General features: G+C 45.0%; 1 protein-coding gene across 3 annotated transcripts in view; it reads right to left on the minus strand.

Moving 5' to 3' along the window:
• Positions 1-20,850, minus strand: part of LOC311604962 (zinc finger protein 431-like) — a 49,442-nt gene that overhangs the window by 25,010 nt on the left and 3,582 nt on the right. The window contains exons 2-4 of one of the 3 annotated variants that reach the window (XM_084795229.1): positions 15,025-15,151; positions 14,776-14,836; positions 10,222-14,064 (exon numbers count right to left, since the gene is read on the minus strand). The exons of 1 other annotated variant lie outside the window; for it this stretch is intronic. In XM_084795229.1, coding sequence (XP_084651355.1) covers positions 12,189-14,064; positions 14,776-14,836; positions 15,025-15,151 — 2,064 coding nt within the window. In that variant the 3' untranslated portion in view covers positions 10,222-12,188. Of the gene's footprint in view, positions 1-10,221; positions 14,837-15,024; positions 15,152-20,850 lie in introns of those variants that run through there. One more of the 3 variants, XM_084795232.1, reaches the window with a different exon arrangement.

Genomic DNA, 20,850 nt, shown 5'->3' on the forward strand with positions numbered 1-20,850 from the left:
CTGTCCTGGACTCGCTTTGTAGACCAGGCTGGCCTCGAACTCACAGCGATCCGCCTGCCTCTGCCTCCCAAGTGCTGGGATTAAAGGCGTGTGCCACCACGCCCGGCTCCTAACTTCAAGTTTTGATGTGGCTATATTATAATTTTTGTTTGTCTGTTTTCAAGACAGGGTTTCTCTGTGTAGCCTTGGCTGTCCTGGACTTGCTTTGTAGACCAGGCTGGCCATGAAACTCACAGAGATCTGCCTGCCTCTGCCTCCTGAGTGCTGGGATTAAAAGCATGGGCCATCATGCCTGGCTATGATTTTTATTTTCATTTACAACTATACATTTGTTAGCAAAAAGAAAAAAGTTTTCCAAGTTTCATTTAATGGTGTTTGGGTTCTGTCAGTCTCTCCTTATCTTTTTAATTCTGCAAACTTTGTTAAATGAAATAGAATTTTGTCCCATCATAGATTTCATAGTAAGTCACATGTGAAGTGGCCTTATGCCTGGTACTTTATATACGTCATCTCATTTTGTTTTTACAGCAGCCACCTGAGAGAGATGGCGGAACCCTGCTTTTCAGGTAAACTTTTAGGTTCTAGCATACCTGCACACCCATGCCTTCTTGTCTCTCCAGAATAGTACTTGCATCTCAGTGTAGATAACCATGCAGCCTGTGATCCCAGTACTTTTCTTTTTGTAAAAAGTAAATATAAGTTATGAATTAATATTGATTTAATTCTTTTTTTAACTTTGTTTTTTTTAAATTTTATTAATTTATTCATATTACATCTCAATGGTTATCCTCTCCCTTGTATCCTCCCATTCCTCCCTCCCATTTTCCCCTTACTCCCCTCCCCTATGACTGTGACTGAGGGGAACTTCCTCCCCCTGTATATGCTCATAGGGTATCAGGTCTCTTCTTGGTAACCTGCTGTCCTTTCTCTGAGTGCCACCAGGCCTCCCCATCCAGGGGACATGGTCAAATATGAGTCACCAGAGTATGTGTGAAAGTCACACCCCACTCTCCACTCAACTGTGGAGAATGTCCTGTCCATTGGCTAGATCTGGGTAGGGGTTTGAAGTTTACGGCTGGTATTGTCCTTGGCTGGTTTGATTTAATTATTTTTATGGTGGGAGGTTTTTTTTGTTTTTTGGAGACAGGGTCTCTCTGTGTAGCCTTGACTGTCCTGGACTCACTTTGTAGACCAGGCTGGCCTCAAACTCACAGCGATCCGCCGGCCTCTGCCTCCCGAGTGCTGGGATTAAAGGTGTGCGCCACCATGCCTGGCCGAGTTGTTTTTGTTTTTTTTTAACGCTACATTTTAGCGATAGGAATAGGAACATTTTTATTCAGAGTTTTCTTCTGCTAGATATTTGAAAGAATAAAAAATATTTGAAGGGTTAATGGGTCAACCTGGGGGAAATAAGTAGAAGTCACTGTAAAGTGAGTTACTTTAGATAAAGGAATAGTAAAAAGTTACATCGGAAACCTGTTTGCCTTTTTAAATATGATACCTGCCGGGTGGAGGTGGCACACGCCTTTAATTCCAGCACTTGGGAGGCAGAGGCAGGCGGATCGCTGTGAGTTCGAGGCCAGCCTGGTCTACAAAGTGAGTCCAGGACTGCCAAGGCTACACAGAGAAACCCTGTCTCGAAAAACCAAAAAAAAAAAAAAAAATGATACCCAGTAGTTTCAACTAACTAATGAATTGACTAATGAACTAATATGGTGGTGAATTACCTTGGGGTAAGAGAAGCTTCTTGGCACCATGGTAAGTAGAAGAAGAGGGGAGAGAAGCTGAGGCTTCTGGGAGAAAGGAGATGGCAAGTGTAGATGTCCACGTGGGTGTAGAGGTACCCAGATGGGTGTATCAGGACAAAGCCTGGAGATGTGAGAGGAGTGCCCAGGAGCATCCTCCTGGAGAGAGCAGAAGACATTCATGGAATAGAGGAAGTAGAGAGAAGAGGAGTTAAAATCTAGAATTTATAGCTGGCTGTGGTGGCGCACGCCTATAATCCCAGCACTCGGGAGGCAGAGGCAGGTGGGTCTCTGTGAGTTCGAGGCCAGCCTGGTCTACAAAGTGAGTCCGGGGTGGCCAAGGCTACACAGAGAAACCTTGTCTCGAAAAAACAAACAAACAAACAAAAAGAGAGAGAAAAACAAACAAACAAAAAGAGAGAGAAAACAAAAAACCAAAACAAAACAAAAACACAAGAAACAAAATCTAGAGTTTATAATCAAATCTTGTTGGTAGCAGAAAAAAATGCTGATTTGTTATGTTAATAGGCACCACAGGTAGCCACTTGCCAAAAATTTGAGATCCAACAGTCATAATCTAAATAGTTATTTTAAAACATTGATCCAAGCTCCGTGGCCCTGTGTGCTCAAGTACTTAACAATTTTTATTGACACACACTAAGGATTACTCTTACCTTTCTACTCTAGCTTGTTGGCATAATGCTCTTGTGGGCTGTGTACAGTTGGCCCTCGTCCACTCAGATGTTGACTTCTGCACCCCACTCTCTGCATCAATCTGGACATGACACTGTGATGTGTATTATAAATATCTCCTGTTTCAAGTTTGTTTAAACATGTCACCATTTGGGGCTGGAGAGATGGCTCAGAGGTTGAGATCACTGCCTGCTCTTCCAAAGGTCCCGAGTTCACTTCCCAACAACCAACGCGGAGGCTCACAACCATCTATAGTGAGATCTGGTGCCCTCTTCTGGCCTGCAGGTGTACATGCAGGCAGAATACTTACTGAACAAATAATAAATAAATAAATCTTAAAAAAAAAAAAGTCACTATTCGGCCGGGCATGGTGGCTTACGCCTTTAATCCCAGCACTCGGGAGGCAGAGGCAGGTGGATCGCTGTGAGTTCAAGGCCAGCCTGGTCTACAAAGTGAGTCCAGGACAGCCAAGGCTACACAGAGAGACCCTGTCTCAAAAAACCAAAAAACAAAACAAAACAAAACAAAAAACTGAGTAAGTTTTTTTTTTTTCTGGGAATGCCATTAATAAAGGACTGTATGACCTGCCCTGTGTAAAACGTTAGCTGCTGAGTGCTGTATGCTGACACAGAAGCCACAGCTAAACGCCCTGTGCCTCAGTCCTCTCACCAGACTGGAGTGAGCCAACCGGGTTTGCACTTAACCATATGAGAGTTGCCCAACTGGAAATTACATTGGCTCAGGTTAGCCTCCCCATATTGTATGCCCACTAACCTGGCTTGCCTTCATTTTTACGGTATGGATTAATGCATACTGGTAGAGTTCGCTGAAATGCATTCGCCTGCCACATCAGAACCTTCGTTATAATGGAGACCCTTGAAGCTCGCTGACTTAAACTAAGCAGTCTGTGGCCCGGCTACTGCCCAGCCTCTTTCCCCCTGCAGTGCGCACAGTAAACCGTTCCTTCCATTCTGGCCTCAAGGCAAAAGTCATCCTCCACACAGGATAATTCCCCTGTTACTGCAGCTGACAGCCCATTCCACGACTCAAACGGTTCCACTAGAACCGTGTGGTGTTATGAACCCGTAATCTTAGCCTTGAGGAGGTTGACCCAGGAGGACAGGGGCATTGCCCTATCCAGCCACACACTGGGACCAAGACAACATGACTCATCAAGAGAGACCCTGTCTCAAAATATTTTTTCTGGAAGCCTGGAGGTGACGCTGTCCTGAATTTAATGAGCCTCCTCAGTGAGGAACCGTGCCACAGACCCAGAGCTTCATCAAGGAAAAGGTCGTTAGTGAGAACAAGTCTCCAGGTCTGTATGATGTTCAGGAGGATCAGCCCAGGAACACAATTGCTAACTCAGCATACACCTGGGCTCTGCACTCTACAGTTCAGCCCTGCGGTCTCCCTGCACTAAGTAGCTACTTCCCCTTATTCCTCATGGAAACAGGGTCTCTGGCATGGACAGTGGATAACAGAGTGTGCGGTGGAGTTATGCCCCTGCCTCAGAGCAGAAAGGGTGCCCATCCCATCCAGGTCTAACTTAAACCACCCGACTGACATTCACCAGGCACCGGCAATTTCAGTAAGGCACACCTAGGATTGCTCACACCTCTCTCCGCTGCACGGTTGTTCCTTTATACCATGTGGTCATCTTAAGATGGTGAAGTTCGTGTGCGCATCCTCATAGGTCAGTCCATCCTAAAATATCCCATACATATATGTAATAAATATGGTGAGACTTGCTGAGCATCCCTGGCACGTGCCTTTAATCCCAACCCTTGGGAGGCTGAGGCAGGCAGATCTCTATAAGTTCAAGGCCAACACGGTCTACAGGGAGAGAGAGAGAGAGAGAGAGAGAGAGAGAGAGAGAGAGAGAGAGAGAGAGAGAGAGAGAGAGAGAGTTCCAGGAAAGCCGAGGCTTACACAGAGAAACCCTGTCTCAAAATAACCTACCAAAATGGCGAGACTGACTGCATAGCAAATGTACACTCTACTGAGAGCATAGTAACATAATTGTGTGCTTAACACATTTATTTTATAGCACAGAATTTCTAATGCAATCACTAAGCTATTTCACAAGGAAAGAGAAAAGGTGACAGTTCTCATTTCTGGGTCCACTAACTAGGATATGGCATTCTCTGCAGGTCTTCTGTTCTCCCAACCCCCCGGCCCCCCCCCCTATCTCCCGGCCCCTACCCCCCCCCCAGGTCTGATCTCCACCCTCGTTTCTCTCTGTGCTCGCTCTCTCTTACCTTGTTCCTTCTCCTCAACCACTACCTCTGTCTAGTCTATTTCCCCTTCTGAGTGAGATTTAAGCATCCTCCCTTGGGTCCTCCTCGTTACTTACCTTCTTTGGGTCTGTGAGTTGCAGTATGTTTATCCTGTCCTAAATGCTAAAATCCACTTATAAGCGAGTACATACCATGTGTGTGTTTCTGGGTCTGGGTTACTGTGGGCCCTTGTCCGCAGGCAGAGGAGAGGCTCCCTCCCGCTAAGCTTTGTGCTCCGACACAGGTGAGCAGACCCCCCTGCTGATAACAACCCACCAGACCCAAATGTGTTAAAAAGATAGTTCCTTTCAGATCCTAACCCACACAAAAGGTGTCAAAAGCTGGCTCTTTGAAGAAAAACATATCAAAGGTGCCCTGGAGACAAGCCCTGGGAAGTGTCCTGGGAGTGTCTCCTGCTATTCAAGTCCCTTAGTTTAAAAACCCAGAGGCTGGGAGGTTTGGGGCGCACTCCTCATTTCTCCCCCATAGCTCTCTGTCCTTGTCTTTCTTTTATAACTAAGCTTAGTGAATTAAAACCTAGTTCGTTGACCCTTGACTGTCTTTATTTTAATCAAGCGCGGTCTGGCCTTTCACAAGCCAGAGGCTCCCTTCCCCCTCTGGACAGGACGCAGATTTCTATTGTCTCAATCCGGCTGAGGGAAGCAAGGCTGCCCTGCGCTCCCTCCCTGCCCAGAAGGCCTTCTTCATGGCTGATTCTAAGGATGGAGCCTTCTTCAGCTAGCCTCCAGAAGGCTGAAGAAAACTCTGTGACCAGATTCTCAGTCCAGCCTCTTGGAGAAAGGAACCCACAGGCTACCTCACTCAGGATGAACTTTGCTACTTCCATCCACTTGCCTGCAAATTGCTTGATGTCTTTATTTTTAATAAAGCTGAGTGTAAATGCACCACATGTAAATAAAAATCCAGTCTTCAGTTGAGGGACATCTAGGTTGTTTCCAGATTCTGGCTATTATGAGTAAAGGTGCTATGAACATAGCTGAGCAATTGGTATGGTGGAGCATCTTTTTGGGTTGATAGCCAGGAGTGGTGTAGCTGGGTCTGGGGGGCGGAGCTATTTTGGGAGGGTATGAGGGGAACTCTAGCAGAGACTCCAAGTAGCAGGGGCCATGGAGACTGAAGAGGAAGATACCCTCTCACTAGACAAAACTCCTAGTAGAGGGAGGAGGGGAATAGCAACCCACGCATAAAAACTTTGACCCCAAATTTACCCTGCCTAGAAGATGTGCAGGGATAAAGACAGAGCAGATGGAGCAGAGACCGAGGGACTGTCCAACCAATGCCTGGCCCAGCCTGAGACCCACTCCATGGAGGAAAGCCAACCCCTGACGCTATTAAATATACTCTGCTATGCTTGCAGACAGGAGCCTAGCGGAGTTGCCCTCTGAGAAGCTCCACCTAGCAGAAGTTCAAAACACACTGAAAGTCACAACCAGATACTGGGTGATGTGTAGGGAGTCGCATAGCAAAGTGGGAGGAAGGAGGAAAGGACCTGGAGGTGACAGGCGATCCACCGGAACTCCAACAGAGCCAAATAACTAGGACCCAGAGGGGCTTCCTGAGACCGAAGCACCAACCAAGGACCATCCAAAGACTGGACCCAAGTCCTCTACAGAGACGTAGCAGCTGGGCAGCTCTGGCTTCACATGGGTCCTCTAGTAAGGGGAGTGGGGATGTCTCTGGCATGGACTCTGTTGCCAGTGTTTTCATCACCTCCTCCTGGTGAGACTGCCTTGCCAGGCCGCAGAGGAAGAGGACATGCTCAGCCCGGATGCCGTTTAATGAGTTGGGGTGGGTAGGAAGGGGGGAGGGGCTCCCCTTTTCTGAGAAATAGGGGATGGGGGATGGAGAGAGAGAGTGAGTGTTTGATAGGGAGGAAAAGAGGGAGGGGGCTAAGACCATGATATAAAGTGAATAACTGAACAAATGAATTAATAAAAAGGCAACCCTACTAACTACAATAATAATAATAATAATAATAATAATAATAATCATAATCATAATCATAATAATAATAATAAAATAATAATAAAAGAGTGGGTAAGGTGGGCATGACGGTGCACACTTTTAATCCCAGACCGCAGGAGGCAGTGACAGGTGAATCTCTATTGTTTCTAGGCCAACCTGCTGTTTAGAGAGTTCCAGGACAAGGAGAGCTACATAATAAGACCTTGTTTCAAACAAAAACAAAAACAGAAAGCAAAAGATAGGGTCCACTTGAAATTCCTCCGAAGAGTTAAACATTCACTTGAACTCTGTGCTTGTCTCTCAGAAACTGGGGTGACCTCATTTAAACTGTAAGGCTAATATGATATTCCTATGATGTACAGTACTTTTAACAAGTACTGACAAATCAAAGAGTTCTTAAAAACATTAGTAAATGCTGATCCTAAAACAAAGAAAAAAAAAAAGAAAGTCAAATCACAATAAAAATGATGGGTTTATATAAGGATGGGTCAACAGATAAGATCACTTGTTGCTTTTGCGAGGACATGGTTCAATCCCCAGAACTCACTTTGACTCTCACAAACATTTGTCAATTTTCTTTTCTGACTATAGTGAGCTCCAGGCACACATATGCGGTATCTATCTATCTACCTACCTACCCCAGAGCATTCTGGATAGTTTTATGTCAACTTGACACAAGCTAAAATTATCTAAGAGGAAAAAAAAAATCCAAAATTACAAAAATACCTCCAAGGTAGAAGTGGTGGCAAACACTTTAATCACAGCACTCTCGGGGCAGAGGAGGGGGAGAGGTGCTATTGAGAGAGGGAACACAGGAGAGAGACAGCTAGAATTAAGAAGCATTTGACGGATAATATGGAAACCTAATACAGTGTAAATTTCCTAAAAGATCTGAAGGTAATCCTAATGAGTTGACCTTGTATTGGGATACAGAGTCCCAACTGGCTTCCTGTACTGAAGCTGCACTGCATTCAACTGAGTTACGGGCCACCAGAGTGCTACGGAAGCCTCCAAGCAACTGAGGCTTTTATTTTGACAATGGGTTGCTCTCAGCAAACTGACAGTGGAGTCCCACTGCCAAGGACAACACCCACACAAAACATTGGACAGAAAGAAGTTAACCTGGTGCCCACGGTAAGCCTCCGCCTCTAAGTTCTAGTGTCTTTGGTTAAGGAAGATCTTCTGCAGGCTACTGAAAGAGAAACAAAAACAACAATCCAGCCACAAAACGTTACAACCTGTCCTGCTTGCAAGCTACATTAGGGAAATGATGGTACAGAACTTATGGGACCAACCCACCAATGTCTGAATTGACATGGAGTCCACACCGGACACCGCGTGGGTAACCAAGAAGCGGAGGCAAGATAGACCTGTTTTCAAACATGTTATACCATGTTCACTGTGCGCCACGAGGAAGAGGAGAGAATACACTAGAGGGCTTGGGAAACAGCAACATCTTTTATTATTCATACCACATAAGCAGAGCGGCTGATTGATCAGGGCCAACAGACAAGGAGTTGGGAGCCTTGTTTCCTCTGGCGTCTCCAAGGAGGGGCCAAAGCGCTGGGATTAAAGGCACGCACAACCACGCCTGGATGGGGCTCGGATTCTTACTCCGGGGCACTTTTTCTTCTGTTGGGTTGCCTCGCCCAGCCTTGGTGTGATGGTTCTTGCTATTCTGTACTGTTCTGTTTCATTGTTATCACTTAGATGGCTGTGCTGTTCTAATGAGACACAGAAAGGGAGAGATCCAGAGAGAGCAGGTGGGAGCGCCAGGGAGAAAGACCGGAAGCGGAAACTGGAATCTTGACATATTGTGTGAGAAAAACAATCTATTTTCTTTTTTCTTTTAGATTTTTCGAGACAGGGTTTCTCTGTGTAGCCTTGGCTGTCCTGGAGTCGCCTTGTAGACCAGGCTGGCCTTGAACTCACAGCGATCCGCTTGCCTCTGCCTCCTGAGGGCTGGGATTAAAGGCGTGGGCCACCATGCCCAGCCTTGTATTTTTAATAAAAGGAAAAAAAATAATGTGGAAAAGTTCTAGCTTTTGGCAAACATGTAGGGGTTTTCTTAGAGATTGGTGAGGGAGGGCCCACGTCATTGTGCGTGGTGCCGCCCTGAGCAGGCTGAGCAAGCCACGGGGAGCAAGCCAGTAAGCAGCACCTTCCATGGCCTCTGCAGCAGCTCCTGCCTCCAGCTTTTGGCCATGTTGAGTTCCCAGGAGATGCTTGGTAACTGCAGGTGTGGGGAACTGAACACCCTGTGTGAGAGCCATCCTTACGCTTCTGTGTTCTACAACTACTTCTAGCACCATCGTCCACGGCAGCCTCAGTTCTCTAGACTAACAAAATGCACAGAATGAATCTCTGTACGTACAGAAAGGGGATTCATCAGGGTGACTCAGGGCCTGTGGTTCAGCTAATCTAACAACGGCTGGACATGAACAGAGAAGCCCAAGAATCCAATAGTTGGACAGTCCACAAAGCTTGATGACTCAACTGGCCTTCCACACAGGCAGGAGGCATGAAAAAGTAGGGCTCTAATGCCAGTGAAGAAATGGGCATGGGCCCAGCACTCGGGAGGCAGAGGCAGGTGGATCGCTGTGAGTTCGAGGCCAGCCAGGTCTACAAAGCGACTCCAGGACAGCCAAGGCTACACAGAGAGACCCTGTCTCAGAAAAAAAGAATGGGGCTTATTACCAAGAAGAGGAAAAACAGGGAAAGAGTGACCACGTCCTTCTCCCATTCCCTTATTTAGATAGAAGGTATGGTCCGGATTAAAGGTGTCTTCCCACCTCAAGGTCCAGATTAAAGCATCTTCCTATCTCCAAGGTCCTGATTAGGAATGGGTTATCCAACCTCCTATTAGACAAACACTGGCCTCCATTTTGAAAATTTTTTAAATTTCCTGATATAGCCAAGGTTACAACCAAGGACGGCTATCGCAGGGAGGTAGGACATGCAGGAAAGCTAGGCCAGATCTATCTACTCAGCGCATTCAGTGTTGAGCTCACGGCCTATGATTTGTGCAGTAAGCGTGCTTACACCTGTGAACCGTCTCCCAGCTTCTGTTCTTTTCAGGGGTTATTTGCACAACACCCATCATTTCTGCTTTATCTTAAGGTAATATTTGACTTTCCAAGGCCATTTGTCTGTCCTTCTGCAGTTTCTTTTTTTTTTGGTTTTTCGAGACAGGGTCTCTCTGTGTAGCCTTGGCTGTCCTGGACTCACTTTGTAGACCAGGCTGGCCTCGAACTCACAGTGATCCGCCCGCCTCTGACTCCCAAGTGCTGGGATTAAAGGCGTGCGCCACCACGCCCGGCTGTCCTTCTGCAGTTTTAAATAAAATGGAGAGTGTATAATTAGGTATTCCTAAAGGATGACACAGCCTATTAATGTACCCTAATAATTTCTGAAACTTAAAAGTGTTTTTATATTGTCTAGTCCAGGGGACATTCTTTGTCATTTAATACTTGTTTTACTAAGCAGTCATCCAAACATAGTGTGCAGTATCTAGTCTTTTTACCTTTTCAGTGAAAGAACAAGCACATTTTTTGAAGCATTTCCTGAGTGACTTTTATTTCTAGAAGATCTACAAATATTGCTGCTGGAAGGAGTTAAAAGTGGGACATCATCAGATGACAACACTTCTGGACTCATTAGTGAACTTCAGTCTTCTTTCCCTGAGGAGGGAATGTCTGGATCCCAGGAGTTAGTCCTGGTTAGGAAGAGCAATTTGGGAAGAGTTAGATGTAGGGGACTCAGAAAACAATTCCTAGGGTTACTTTTCAGCTCTGGAAAAGAGTAATAGATAAAAAAATGGCAGTTAAAATGGAAAATTAAAGTGACGAGGAAAAAGCAAAGGCTGAAGATTCATTATGCAATGTCTCTCTCTCTCTGCGATGAGGCTGAGGACTGTTCCCCCAACTCCACTGCAGCTCCTGACAGCATGGAAACTTTTTTCATTGCTTCACTTCATCTCTTATGACTATTAAAGAGGTTTCTCATCCTCTGATAAGAGAATTAAGTTCTTGTAGGTCAGGGTACAAGTCTCCAATGCAACAGGCTCTGCAGCACGCCCAGGAGATGGGAGAAGACCCTAGTGAGTAAAACACTCAATCCCAATACACCAGGGCAATGAGGCAGAAACTATACACCCATGCGTTTAAGACTCTTGAGGATCTCAAACAGGCCTGTGCTCAATATGGACCAACTGCTCCTTTTAAGTCATCTCTCCTTGATTCTATTTACAGGGAAGTGTTTCCTCCCTGACTGCTGGATCTGAGCAAAACCTTGTCTTATTGGGGTGAATATTCACTGTGGAAGACTGATTTTTCAGAAAGACGCCAGGACCAACTGTTAGAAACCCTCAAAATAATGTGCCCATAGTTTTTGAAATGTTAGCAGGAGGAGACATCTATAGTGATGCTCAATAGAAATTACATATCCTCCTGAGGCTAATGGACAAATCAATGCTTTAGCTTTACAGGCATAGAATAAGTTCTGAATTCTGGAAAAAGACAACAGACACTTTCTAAAATTAGACAATGGCCCAATGAGCCATTTCAAGATTTTGTTCATCTCCTTTGCAGGCAGCCAATCACCTGGTAGTTGATGGGGACCCAGGAATGGTAACTGTTAAACACCTGGCATACAAGAATGCTAATGCTGGCTGCCATCCATCCTTTTAGAAAAAAAAAAAAGATACTGATTACATCTGCTTCTGTGCTGATATGGCCTTCATATAGTTAGGGCTCTCTCTGGCTACTGCCCTCCAAGGCTGAATGGTGCCTCAGTTATTATTGGCAGCCGTTCAACAAAAGGAAATGTAATGAAAAAAAATGGCAAAGGGTGTTTTAAATGTGGTCACCCTGAACATTTTAAAAGACAATGTCCACAAGGGAGACAGAGTGCTCCTCTGTTCATGGTGACTAGGATTCCGGGGTTACGCTATCACTGTAAATCAAGTATAGGGTAAATGAGTGTAGATCCCTGAGCACTGGTGAAGAATGGCCTTTGCCTCGGGAAGCTGGATGAAGGCTGATGCCAGGCCCCGCCATATCCAGGTGCATCTAGGAACAACTCAGACTTATTTAAGAAGCAGAATGTCAACCCTACAGCCAACACTCCCGTGCATCAAAACCTTCCAGGGCACACTCAGACAGTCCCAGCATGACCTCAGCGCCACATCCAGATTCATATTAACACCAGAGTGGGGGGGGGGTCCAGGCCTTACCTCCTGGCATATTTGGGCCTGTGCCACATTGATAACAGGCAGAACTAGTGTGACCAGGATAGGCTTGCAATTTTTTCCCCAGGAGTTACAGATTGAGATTAGAGTGGTGAGATTAAAGTTACGGCTTCTGCTCCTGCTGGATTCCAAACTTCAGGAAAAGGACAACATATTGTTGTTACCCTGATATTGATTCCAACGTCAGTGTTTAATTGGTTAATGCCTACTCATGAATGGAGCACAGATGTTGCTGGTTCATGGGGGATTTTTGTCAGTATGAATTTTTTCATGGTTTTGAAAAGTACTGAGACGTGCAAAGGCTTTACCACATTGCGTACATTCATATGGTTTCTCCCCAGTATGAATTCTTTCATGGTTATAAAGATTACTGTTGCTTACAAAGGCTTTACCACACTGGTTACATTTATACGGTTTCTCTCCAGTGTGAATTCTTTCATGTATTTGAAGAGTGCGGTTATGTGCGAAGGCTTTACCACACTGACTACATTCGTAAGGTTTTTCTCCAGTGTGACTTCGTCCATGGAGTTGAAGATTACTGCAGTACGCAAAGGTTCTGCCACATTGATTACATTTATAGGGTTTCTCTCCAGTGTGAGTTCGTTCGTGCATTTGAAGACTACTGCAATACGCAAAGGTTTTACCACACTGATTACATTTATAGGGTTTCTCCCCAGTATGAGTTCTTTCATGTATTTGAAGAGCACTGCGACATCTGAAGGCTTTACCGCATTGCTTACATGTGTAAGGTTTCTCTCTAGTATGGCTTCTTTCATGCATCTTAAGATGACTGTTACTTGCAAACACTTTTCCACACTGATTACATTCATAGGGCTTCTCTTCCGTGTGACTTTGTTCATGCATTTGACGGTAACTGTTATGTACGAAAGCTTTACCACATTGTTTACATTCATAGGGCTTCTCTCCAGCATGATGTCTTTCATGTTTGTAAAGACTACTTTTACTTGCAAAGGTTTTACCACACTGATTACATTTATGTGGTTTTTCTCCAGTATGAATTCTTTCATGGAGTTTTAGACTACTGCGATATGCAAAGGCTTTAGCACACTGAGTACACTCATAAGGTTTCTCTCCAGTATGAATTCTTTTATGTATATGAAGAGTGCAGTTACGTGCAAAGGTTTTACCACATTGATTACATTCATAAGGTTTCTCTCCAGTGTGATTTCGTTCATGCATTTGAAGACTTTTGCAATATGCAAAGGCTTTGCCACACTGAGTACATTCGTAGGGGTTCTCTCCAGTGTGAGTTCTTTCATGTACACGAAGAGCGCTGCGACATGTAAAGGTTTTACCACACTGCTCACATTCATAGAGTTTCTCCCCGGTGTGGGTTCTTTCGTGCCTTCGAAGAGTAGTGTTACATGAAAAAGCTTTGCCACATTGATTACATTTATAGGGTCTCTCTCCAGTACGGGCTCTTTCATGAATTTGAAAGTAACCTGGACATGCAAAGGATTTGCCATATTGAGGATATTCATACTTTTTCTCTCTGGTATTAGTTCTCACTACTTGATGGCTCTGACATTCAGTGGCTTTATCTTCTTGATGATATTCACAGAATTTCATTTTCAAATGTGCTCTTTGGTGTAGTCCTAAAGAGGCTTTTTCAGGCTGACTACATTCACACAGATCCTCTTTACTATGTGCTGCCTCATGTATCTGAAGATACCTGTGATGGTTAAAGCTTTTACTACTTGGCTCACATTTTTCACCTCCTTTTCCCACATGAGTTTTTTCATATCTTTGAAGAGAACTGGAAGAACTCAGAGTTTTCCCACACTGACTGCATTCAAAACATTTTCCTGAAGTGTGAGTCATACTGCATGTGCAAAGTGAACCCGGAGACACAGATGAGTTCCGAAGTTCCTTGTGCTCGTAGGGCTTTTCCCCACTGTCAGTCTTCTGATGTGATCCCACAGAAGCTGGGAAACCAATGCCTTGTAAGCTTGTATGCCATCCACCTCGTCGTCTCACAGTGGGGATGACTACGTGTCTCCTAAGGGCTCTGGGAAAGAGAGAGGTGCACTGCTTCCTCCCATAGCCCTGAGGATCACGTGGCACGTTTCTAGAGGGACAGTTGATGTACCTACTAAAGGAAGAAAAAACAAAGAAAAGGTGTTAACATAGTATTCACACGGCTTAATTTTTTACTCTTCATAAGCATATAGTATAGGGACTTAAGTTTCTCCACAGCAACAACTGTCTCAATTCTAGAAACCCGCTCCTCTCACCAAACCACGGCAAGTCACTACAAGTATATGAGTAAGACTAACTTTTCTTGGGCCGGGCATGGTGGCGCACGCCTTTAATCCCAGCACTCGGGAGGCAGAGCCAGGCGGATCACTGTGAGTTCAAGGCCAGCCTGGTCTACAAAGCGAGTCCAGGACAGCCAAGGCTACACAGAGAAACCCTGTTTCAAAAAAACCAAAACAACAACAACAAAAAGGACTAACTTTTCTATGGATGATTTACTTATAACATGTCTTGGACATACACTAATATGCTAATCAACATGTATGCTTTTCATGATACTTGAGTGATATAAAACTAAGTGCATGGAGAGTTCTCATGTGGCTCTGATTAAAATTGTGGTAGCTTTTATAAAGTCCCTGCTTCCTTTTCTTGTTTCTTAAAGGAACACTTTGCTAATCAGCAGCTTGATATTGAAGTATATGGGGTTGTGAACATTTAATAATCCTCATAAAGCTGTGCTTGCTTACACTATCTTTTCATCAAAACTTGAAGTTATATTAACATTTCTTCAGAGGCATACATGTACTGGCTTGCTCATGAAAATTACCTTCCATGTCTTCTAGAACTTTGACAGTGTTCTTCAATATTGTGGTCTTCCCACCTGTAGCCTAAAATATAGTACCAGAAATTGTATATTACTGGAATTGTGCAAAATGTAAACTATTATCTTCAATGAGCCTTAAAACAATGCCTGATATATTCACCACACTCTACCTCTTACACAACCAAAATCACAAATCTCTAAGGAAGAATTGTCTCCTTAAGTTAAAGAGTGAAGGAAAATTCACGTTATTACCTACAGCAGTGAGGTTCCAGTAGGTTTCCAGCATCACATCTTTGTAGAGACTCTTCTGAGAAGGATCCAGCAAAGCCCACTCTTCCCGAGAGAAGTTCATATGGACGTCCTCAAAGGTCACTGCATCCTAAAGGAGACCATATATATGTGTGAGTGTGTGTGTGTGCATCATACATGTGAATTGTATAACTTTCTATATTTACACATATAAATTACACACATATATGGTATATATATATAGAAGTTCTGAGACCAACTGCACTATAAATGTACACTTTATTGAGTCTATTTACCTAGTTCTGTGTGCTCATGCTCAACATATTAATCCCATGTCACAGAACTCCAAATGCAAACAGCAACTCAGTTTCAAAGGAAACAGAGAAGGAGAATCATGCCTCTCATTTCTACGCACGCTGCAACAGGATATGCCACTGCAGGAGAAATGTCTACTGACATACACAAAGAGACATGCAAACAGAGCGGCGTTACTGAGGATATATCAGCAACATTATATCAATATTACTAACTCGGAAAATGGATGGAGAAATGGGTGATGTTCACCTTTAGTCTCAGACCTCAGGAGGCAGAAAGAGGTGACTCTCTGAGATTTCCTGGCCAGCTTCTCCAAACAGTTAAATATTCACTCCAGATATGTCCTGAAGTATCAGAAAACTGGTGTGACCCTGTATTAACTGTAAGGATAATATGATATTCCTATGGAAAATTTATTTTTAATAAGTTATTGACAGGCCAAAGAGTTCTACGAAAGCTATTAAAAGATGATTGTCGTAAGAAAAGAAAAATCAGTACCACCAAGAAAACCAATAGGCTATTTAAAGGTGATGCTCCGATGAAGACCACGTGTTGCCTTTGCAGGGGACGTGGACCAATCCACAGCCCTCACTTCAAGGCTCCCAACCATTCCTGACTCCAGGCCAAGAGAATCCAATGCTCTCTGCTGACCTCAGTGAACACCAGGCTTTCACATGACTCACATCCCCCATAAATATATGCAAAAGACTCATATACATATTTTAAAAATTATAAACACATAAAGGGTATGGAGAATGTTACACATTTGCAATCCAATCAAAGATCAGTATAATATCATGCATGTATGCTACACTGGTGTAAAAAATTATACCATCTACTAAAGTTCGAAAGTCAAGATGTGAGTAAAGCTCAGTACAATAACAAATGCTCAACATGTAAAAACAAAACAAACCAACAAACAAAAACCCAAATTCCATAAGATAAGAATATAAAATATTAGGCTAGAGAAATCATTTCTCAAGAAAAGGCAATTGCCTGCATTTTACCTTTACATTATTTAGGGACAAAAATCTGAAATGTTGGGGAAGGTGTGGCTGCCGGAGAAGGAAGTGGGCTGCTCAGCTTCAGCCACACAAAGATGACAAGTGTAATGAGGGGGTAAGCACCCAACCCCATCCTCAGTGAATAACTCTGCTCCTAAAGGTGCCATCAGCACCCTCAATGAAAGCCACAGACCACAAATGCTCAAATACATCATCATAGGTGAGAGACTTTTCATTCACCTACCCACATTTTCATACAAGTGATGACAGACTCACAATCCATTAATGACTAACGCATTTATCCTAACTTCAAAGATCTCCATATTATGTCACAGTCCCAACACTGTGGAAATGTCCAAAGTTTCATTTAACACCCAAGGCAATCTCTTGACTGTGACATCTTGCAAAATCATAAACCAAATTATATCTCCTTAACACACACTGGCAGAGAACACACATTTCCTTTGCAAAGAAGGGGAAGGCAACCCTGAAAGCTGGCTGGGTAAACACCACATCCTGCAGCTCTGTGTCACACACCTGAGGACTGAGTTTCAAAGGGCTTTATTTCTTCCCGTGACTTCTCAAACACCTCGCTCTTTGCCTACTTTCATCCCCCACATGCTGATACTCAAGGCAGGTGTTTCATAGCTTGGGTATCTTAACATCATGTCTTCTCAAAACACAACCCAGGCGTCATCATCATGGAGTCCATGCAATGAACTCACAGTCTCCTCACTGGGCGACTATGCCAAACCTGTGGCTTAAAAGGTGCTGAACACAGGAAGAACATATGACCCTTAAATTTTGCATCTTTCTTTTTTTTCAAGGAAAAGTAGCACGCAGATGATACAACCACGAGGAATTCCAGCTTTGGATGGGCCCCGTCCCATGGGAACCAAGTAGCAGCAGGTTCTGTAAGGAGTTGCTTTCTGAGACTAGGAATTGCCTTGTCTTTTCCTTCCATAGCTAAATGCTTTGCTTGGAGCATCACTCTTACAACACAGGTTCTATACGTAAAAAGAGCAGGTGCCTTTTCTTTAATGGCTCTAACCTCCCTGATAATTCCGGCTTCTGAGTCAGCACATGAATGCCATCTGAATTTACCTATAGCTCTTCTCATTTGTAAACCACACAGGTTTCATTAATTTCTGTCCCTGTTGTTGCTCTTTTTCTCTGTGGACCTGCAGGAGTCATGAGTCATAACCATGCCACCTGCCCTGTCTAAGAAGAGATTAAAGAATTGGATATATATCACACGAGGGCTCCGCTGCGCAGGCCCTGAGCAGGTGCAGACAGGGAAAAGAAGTCATCCGAATGTCCCACTTCACCACGGGAGGTACAGGCACCTCAGGTGAACTAACTTAATCACAATGGACGCCAAGTCTCCAAACCAGTTATTGCTACCCCTGGAGGAACACCACACGAACTACCCTGGCTCCTCCCCCAGGGGTGGTGTGCAGGCCTTTATTCCCACAGGCAGGTGGATCTCTTGAGAGCTCAAAGCCAGACTGGTCTACAGGATGAGCTCAAGTCAAGTCAGGGTCATTCATGAGGGTCTCAAAAACAAAACAAAACAAAACAACAACAACAAAAAAACCCCAACCAACCAAACAAAAAAACCAAAACCAAAAAGAACAACAACAACAACAACAAAAAACAAAACCAAATACACACACACACACACACACACACACACAAACACACACACACACCCCAAAAACCAAAAAGCTGATGAAGGTCACTGAAAGGCTGTCCTGCCTTCAAGGGGATAAACATGGCATCTCCACAGGATCTGACTACTCCACGCCTAGCCATCTGCTCAAAAGAAATAAAAATGTCCATATCTCTACACATCCTTGGCAACCTTATTCACAGCATCCAGGAGCGGACAGCCCAGTGCCACAGGTTCTCCTTTGGGTCTACACAGAGGAGCATTACTCAGTCCTGAACAAGAATGAAACTCCGGGGCCAGGCAGTGTGCAGGGATCATGAGGACACGGAGCTCAGCGAGCAACCCAGACGCAAACCACGCAGTGTGGGCTGTAGGGTGGGAATCCAGAGACGGGAGATCTGTGGGTGCTGAGGGATAGAGAGATGGCTTATGGGTGTAGGGCTTGTGTTGGCATGAAGGAGTGTTCTAGAAGCAGGCAGAGTGATGCTAACACTCCCTGCAGATGCCCTGCATGTCCTCCAGCACAGAGGCTTGTGCTATCAGAATGTGTCTCAGAAAAGCCCCTCAGGCCACTGGGGCCCTTGCACCCTGGAACTTTGTCTTTGCCTGTGTGAGCATCATGACTTCTGTCAGCAGTGATGAGCATGAGTCCTCAAATGCTTGTTTCCTGAGCAGATGGATGAGTGAGTGAATGAACGAATGACATCGGTGACTGCATAATAAACACACAAACGACTCGAACCAAACAATAAATGTGTGAGTAAGCAACTGACTGAGAAAGGAATTAATTAGTGAAGGGCTTAATAAGTAGTTAAGGAAGGAAGCCATGGTATGAGTGGGTGATTAAATGACAGAACAAATGAATGAATGGGTGTCACAAATGAAGATGACGTTTGTGATGGATGAGCCAGTAGGGCTGCTCTTGACCCAGGACCCCGTTCTCCAGGCCAGCCCAGTGCCCTGGAAGGCACCCACCTGTGCAAAGCGGGGCAGCGCCTGCAGGTGCTCTGGCATCCCACCGTCTCCCGGTCCTTCCTGAACATCTTCTCGCTCAAGTCCATAGTTGTTGCTACTGGGGCCACAGAGCCTTTCACTTCTACCTGGGGAGGCTGGGGTCATGTTGTCTGAAAGATGCAGGGGGAGCCACGGGGAGCCAGAGGTGGATGCTGACTGAGACAGGGTCCCCCTGGATATTCTCCTGTGTCTGTCTCTCACCTTTCTGTGGGAACACTGAGAGGAGAGACGTGGCTCTGCAGCTGGCTTTCTATGCGTGCTGGGGATTCAAACTTAAATAAAGCAAGTGCTTTATTTAAGCAGCCAGCAGCTTCCCAGCTCCCCGAGCACGGTCCTCTCTCCCCACAAGGGGGACCCACTGAAGCCACAAACTTCACTCTCAGGGCAGCGCAGCCCCACACCAAGCACTGTGTCCAGGTGTCATGCCAGGACCTCGTAGACTATAGGAAACCAAGTGACTGCAGCCTCCCTGGACAAGCAGAGGTGGCACCCCAGAAGCCCACACCAGGGACTGGATCCTCGATATTAGACAGTGATGACATCTATACGAAGGTGGCTGGGTGGCTTTGCCTAGGTTCAAATCCTAACATCACATGTACCACGCTACTTGGACGTATAAGATAATCAAAATTTCTGGACCGCAATTCCAAACGTGTAGAGATGATTTTTCTCCTTCTATCAATGTGGGGTCTTGTGAAGTGTAAATGTGATTTAGCCAGAAGAAATAATTAAATAAGAATCATCATTACCATCATTTGTTTGTTTGTTTATTTTTTGAGACAAGGTTTCTCTGTGTAGTACTAACTGTCAAAGAACTAGCTCTGTAGACCAGGCTGGCCTCGAACTCACAGAGATGCGCCTGCCTTTGCCTCCCAAGTTCTGGGAATAAAGGCGTGTGCCACCACTGCCTGACAAAAATTACAATTAAAAACAAGATTACTCTTGTCTTTCTCAATTTTTAAAAAAGATTTATTTATTTATGTTCTGTCTTTCTGTATATCTGCATTACAGAAGAGGGCATCAGATCCTATTACAGATGGTTGTGAGCCACCATGTGGGTGCTGGGAATTGATCTCAGGGCCTCTGGAAGAGCAACCAGTGCTCTTAACCTCTGAGCCATCTCTCCAGCCCCCATCTTTCTCAATTTTTAAAATGTAAATATTTCAATTTTATTTTGAAACATGCCTATGGGGGCACATGCAATGCCCACCGAGTCCAGAGGAGGGCGCCAGAACCCCTGAAGCTGGAGTAACAGGTACACAGTGTGGGTGCTGGGTCTTCAGCTCGAAAGCCCTGTTTGTCCATCATGTCTAGAGTGAGTGACACTGTGGGTCGTCTGTGTTCATGTGCACACAACACACCTCAGGTGCTTACACCGCCAAGGCAGGTCGTCTCTCAGGCCCCAAACCAGGCCTTTATGAAGTTGATGTGGCTCAGTGGTCAGGAGCCTGTGAGGACACAGAATGGCGCTAGCTTCCAGAAGAAACTCCAGTGGGTATAGCGCCTAAAGCTGGAAGGGTGTGGGAGCATGTGGGTGGGGGAAACGGAGAAGAGGGAGCGAGGTGCAAGGCCCTGCCAACAGAAGTGGGGAGGAGAGCTACCAGTAGGTGAATGTTGGGGGACACACACACTACAGCACCTCTGTTTCCCCAGTTAAGAGCCCAACAGTATACAGCCCAGCTTTGTTGAAATGAGGACAAGGGGGAAAATATGGTGACAAGTTAACGCCAGTCTAGAGACCCTGTCTCAAAAAGGTTAGAATCCATGTGCCTTCCAGTTCCTGAGGGGGGGGGGTGGGGGGAGGGAGGCATTCTTTGTCAGGCA

Source organism: Acomys minous (assembly GCF_964271855.1).
Source record: "Acomys minous genome assembly, chromosome: 9".
NCBI classification, from domain to species: domain Eukaryota; kingdom Metazoa; phylum Chordata; class Mammalia; order Rodentia; family Muridae; genus Acomys; species Acomys minous.